At 36.4% G+C, this 5,759-nt stretch overlaps 1 protein-coding gene across 1 annotated transcript; it reads left to right on the plus strand.

The window, feature by feature from the left end:
• The first annotated feature begins 3,795 nt into the window (after positions 1-3,795).
• On the plus strand, positions 3,796-5,024 carry LOC106344904. The gene has a single exon (XM_013784199.1). It carries the CDS (start codon positions 3,833-3,835, stop codon positions 4,892-4,894), a length of 1,062 nt encoding a protein of 353 aa, XP_013639653.1. The 5' UTR covers positions 3,796-3,832; the 3' UTR covers positions 4,895-5,024.
• The last annotated feature ends 735 nt before the right edge of the window (positions 5,025-5,759 follow it).

The following is a 5,759-nucleotide window of genomic DNA, read 5'->3' on the forward strand; positions in this document are numbered from 1 at the left end:
TTTACTTTATAAGTAGGGAACACACAAGTGATTTTTCGGGTCGTGTCATGTGAATAAAGGCTAAGTTGCTCTGTAACCCAGCAGTGATATCCCATAATTCTTTTTGATTCAAGACAAATTCTTAGACCTAACCATTTTGATTCATCACTACCGAACGAAACATACATATTTTAGATTTCTGAAGATTTATAATACTGCAATCATGGATTCATGGACCATTATAATAAAGAAAAAATGGCAATCGAAACAGTTCTTTTTGTTTTAAGATTTTAAATATATATCGTCTCTAAGGATTATATTGTTCGTAAGTCAGGACCGGCTTAATGGTGTCATGGATCCTGGGATAAAAAAAAAAAAATTTCAAACTATTATTTTTCTTTAAAAAATCTGATAAATATATGTTTTTTTTTTAAATTCCAGAAATATTTTTAAAAATAAACCTGTAGAAATAAAAAATACTTTCATATAAAAAAAATGTGGACCTCTTTTCTTATTTTTAATATAAAAGTACATGTATTTTTTTTAAAAATCAGGTTTTTATCTATTAAGAAATAGGAAGATAACGGATTGGGCTCGAGACGGTCGCACCGCTCGCCCATTATCTAAGACGGCCCTGTTCGTAGTCGTCGGATGGTGTAGGTTAATGTAGTCGATGTGTATATCACTTACGTTCAAGTCCGACTGCATGTTGTTAAGAAAATAGATTAGAAAAGTATAGCCTCTAAATTGAGGCAGAAATTAACCTGTTTTACTAATTTCACTTGGATAACTAATGATATGAGTTTTATGATTTCAGGTTTCAAAAATGTTATTTCGTTATATTTATTTATATAATACTTTCTCCAAAATTTTAAGGCTTTCATATTTTTGAAAATGATTACAATATATACTAAGCACTTGTTAAAATTTTCACTAGAAACACCTGATATATTTTAACTAATCATGTTCTGAGAAATGATCCAGTATATACACACATGAAGCTCATTATAACCATTATGTTAATGTTAATATGTGTATTTAAAAATTATTAAAATAGGTAAATAAAAAGGAAACAATTATCCTTAGAGACAGTTTTAAGTTTTTTATAACATTAAAAGACAGTTCCTGCTACTAGAGCAGTTTTTTCTAACCAAAACTACTTTCTACATATTCACTAACTAAATAACATAACTAACCATAAAGTTGGTCAACTAAATGGTTAAATGCACTTGAGTCCTAGCATCTTTCTCTCTCCCTCATCGATTTTACTCCGACATTTTTTTCTCAGATCTCACAAGTCATGTTTTTCATGTTCTACAATTGCTTCACATCTATGAACCTAACCAAATAATGAAAATAATCAACATCCCAACCACGTCGTTCGATTAGGCAAAATGGCAGTGAACAATACTAAGCAGCAGCGTACATTTTGCAGGGAAGAAAACCCAAGAAAAGTAATCAATAAACGGGTTACAGTCGGAGAGCTCCAATTCATCACCTCCTCTCCGTCCTCAGCTCCTCTGTCCAAGATGGCGCCGATGTTAGGTCTCGTTCACCGGTGGTCGTTGCTCTTCGTCGCGTCTCGTTAACATCAGCTTCTCCACGTCTCAAGCCCATGACCGCTCCATCTCGGGTCGTGCTTTCAGCCTTTACCGCCGTCGGAATTAATTCTCACCGTCGTGTCACTGCTCCGTTATTGCCTGCTCGCCATCGTCGTCAACGAGATCCGACGAAAAGATAGACCGAGCGACATCAATGGATGAGTTTCATCTTTTTCATCTTTGGTCCTTTAGTTTTCTGCTTCTTTCACAACATGCCTCAATTTCCAATATGATCAATTTGCTTCATAAATTTACCCCAATACTTTCAATGTAGCAATATTCCGTATATTTTCAGAAATAGTCCTTCGGCTTTTAATTATTTTCATTATGCCCCCAAAATATTAAAATGTGCAGATTAGTCCCCAAAATCACATTGTATAGAAAACAACAATCTTTCAGAAATAGTTTGTTGGCTTTTGATTATTTTCATTATGCCCCCAAAATATTAAAATGTGCAGATTAGTCCCCAAAATCACATTGTATAGAAAACAACAATCTTTCAGAAATAGTTTGTTGGCTTTTGATTATTTTCATTATGGCCCAGAGCATTAAAATGTGCATATTAGTCCCCAAAATCACATTGTACACGACATGAGATACATGGGATGTACACGTGTACACGACATGGGATGTACAAAATCACATTGTACACGACATGGATGTACACAATCACACTGTACAAAATGTACACGACATGGGATGTACACAATCACATTGTACAACAAACAACAATCTTTCTACATGGAAGCATGCTCCCATATTGGAACAAATCGATGGGACGAAACCATGTAGCAACAAGAAAAATGATCAGATTCTGCAATTGGAAGGCTTTTATTCTTTTTAACACATCTAAAGATGTTTGCATGTTTAACATATATACTTTCAAAAGAAATTTACATGTACACATGTTTTTCACTATCGATAAGGGCTAACGTGTACAATATACATATTATATTTTATCAGATATTTACATGTACACATATGTTTGAGATAGATGTTAGATGTCCAACATATTGTAAAATTATGTACATTCGTTAGTGTACATGTGTACATGTATACATTCTATGTTGGTAACATATATGTGTACAATACATATGGTAGTGTACAATGTACATCACTGGAAAATTAAATAAATTCCATTCAAAGATGAAATGGTAATAGAATATGACTTTCATATCATTATACAAAGTTTAATGAAGTTGATTCTCAAATGGTAATAGAATATGATTTTCATATCATTATACAAAGCTTAATGAAGTTGATTCTCAAATGGCAGTAGAATATGACTTTCATATCATTTTAACATGTACATGCGTACACTAACATTTGTGTACACATCATCGTGCTCACCCAATGTACTCGTGTACACGAAAAAATATACATACACAAAACACAAAATATATGTTTGGTTTGGATCAAAACTGTATGCAACCTGTATGTATTGAACTTCTTTCTTTCTCTCCTCCCATTTCATCCTCTCCAACACCTCTGCGATACCCAGATTTCAGATTATGTCTCTCGCTTGGGAATCGGTCTGTCGCAAAAAACCTCCCAGACAGAAGTTCTTTTAAAATCATCAAGGCCATGCGCCTCTTCGCCGCTCCCCCCCTCGATATCCTCCACCGCTTCGCCACCTTCGGAAACACAAAGATATTTATTTACAAAGGGCAAAAAATTAAAAAATCAAATCAGTTATCACCCTAATCACCTATGTTCGCTTTCAGCCGTAGATTCCGTCTCTTCGACATCGTCGCCGGAATCTTCAAAGTACGCTGTTAAAGTCTCACCGGCCGAAAATCGCCTCCTATTCCTCTCAAACAGAATTTCGAGATTTATTCTCGGTAACTGATGTTTGTCTAAAGGTAAAGGTGAAAGTAATTAATAACACGACCCCACCACTCCGCTTCGAAATTCAAAACCGAATCAAAAATATAATAAAATAATTAACCTAATTAAATGAAACTACCAGTTATGTTTTTTGGAGTCTTTCCTTCGAAAAACTACTTCTGTAGCTGAAACTGCTCTATAATGTAAAAGAAAACTCGAAACTGCCTTTCTGTGTAATAAACTCAATAAAAAGATGATTGGTGTTTGTGGGGGCAGAGACATAGTCACATAAGCTGTCGAGAAAGACACGTGGCAATGATTACCAGTTGTCAGACTTCCTCTTCCTCTTTTAAACACACTCTCCTCCTCCTCCTTTCTCTCTCACAAACTCACGTCCCCTCACCAAAAGCTTTACTTCTTCAGACATGGAGACTTGGGAGAAGCCATCTTCTAGACGTCACCACCGTAACCCTTCCTTCTCCTCCACTCTCCTCGACCACATCTACCGCTCCATCGACGACTCCCCTCCACTAGAACCCACAAGGAAGAAGAAACTCCTCCATGAGGATCTCGACACTTCTCCAGACAAACTAGTCTTTCACCGCCGCTCAATAGCAGCTGACTTCGAAAGGTCCAGGCGAACCACCACCACCGCCGCCGCCGCCGCCGCAGACTCTCTTTTTCTCAGATATTCCAACTCCACCTCCTCTGATTCAAGTGGACTCTCCTCCTCCGAGTCAGACTCCTTCTACGGACGTTCCAAATCCTCTGCCTCTCCTCCGCAACCGAAACCAATCCGTACCTCCGCCGTGAGCTCCGGCGAGAGACCTAGCACCAAACAAGAACTCGGTGGCTTCTTGAGAACCAAGTCAAAAGCGTTGAAGATCTACACCGACTTGAAAAAAGCGAAACAACCAATCTCTCCAGGCGGACGACTCGCTACGTTCCTCAACTCGCTTTTCACCAACGTATCCACTAACCCCAAGAAGCCCAAGAAAAACACCACTTCCATCTCTGTCTTGTCGGAGACACAGTCATCCTCCACCACGTGCTCCTCGGCGTCGTCTTTCTCTAGGTCTTGCCTGAGCAAAACTCCCTCGTCTAGTGGAAAATCTAAAAGGTCCGTACGGTTCTGTCCGGTGAATGTGATCCTCGACGAAGATTCCTCCGTTTACATCCCTTGCGGTAATAACAACAACGACACCAAACGTTATCGCCAAGTTATGGAGGAGGAGAATCGCCGCGTTATCGAAGCGGCCAAGGATCTTATCAGAAAGTACCAAAAGAACAAGGATCTTTTGGCCGTGACAACGTGCGATGACGTTGAAGATGATGATGATGCGGCGAGTTGTGCTAGCTCGGATCTGTTCGAGTTGGAGAATCTTTCGGCGATTGGGATCGAGCGGTATCAAGAAGAGTTACCAGTATATGAGACCACTCATTTAGATAATACTAATCGAGCCGTTGCTACAAGTTTAATTGTATAATAATAATGTTTTAGTTAAGTGGTTGGGGGTGATTAGTGTTTTTTTTCTTATATTGTTCTTTCTTAAATTCTCTTATGTTAGTAACTTTTGTGTAACAATATATATGTTAAATCATGGTATATTTGGGTCATAACTATGCAGCTTAATTAGCTACTCTAATTACTGTGAAGTTTAATCTAATCTTTGATCTCTGACAAAGAAAATAGAGGGAACCAATTTTTTCTATTACATTCTCTGTCACCAACTAGACACTACAAGAAAACAACGGCATACTGAGGGAAAAAATCGTCGGTATGTCGTCGGAATAACGCTATTCCGACGACATACCGACGAAAAAAATCCTCGGAAATAACTCCTCGGAAATTCATATTTCCTCGGAAATCCCTCGGAAATTTCCGACGGAATTCCGAGGAAACCCTATTTCCTCGGAATTTCCGAGGACCACAAGTTCGTCGGAAATTCCTCGGAATATTCCGAGGAAGATGTCGTCGGAATATTCCGAGGGATAAACTTCCTCGGAATATTTCCAAAATTAAAAAAAAAAATTATAAATTTATTTTTTTAAATTGAAATTCGAAAATATAAAATTAAAATTGAAATAGAAAACATATTTAAAATACAAAAAATAATAAAATAGTTTTTATAAATAAAAAAAATGTTTTATAAATACAAAATTAGTTTTATAAATATAAATATTTTTATAGATATGAAATCATCTTTTTATAAATACAAAATAGTTTTTATAAATACAAAAAACAATAAAATAGTGTTTTTAAATCAAAAAAAATATTTTATAAATACAAAATTAATTTTAAAATATGAAATCATCTTTTATAAATCCAAAAATCGAATTTATATACAAAAA

Source organism: Brassica oleracea, chromosome C1 (assembly GCF_000695525.1).
Source record: "Brassica oleracea var. oleracea cultivar TO1000 chromosome C1, BOL, whole genome shotgun sequence".
Taxonomy (NCBI): domain Eukaryota; kingdom Viridiplantae; phylum Streptophyta; class Magnoliopsida; order Brassicales; family Brassicaceae; genus Brassica; species Brassica oleracea.

Excerpts from the sequence above, each read along its gene's own strand:
- LOC106344904 (XM_013784199.1), top strand. The coding sequence starts at position 3,833 with ATGGAGACTTGGGAGAAGCCATCTTCTAGACGTCACCACCGTAACCCT.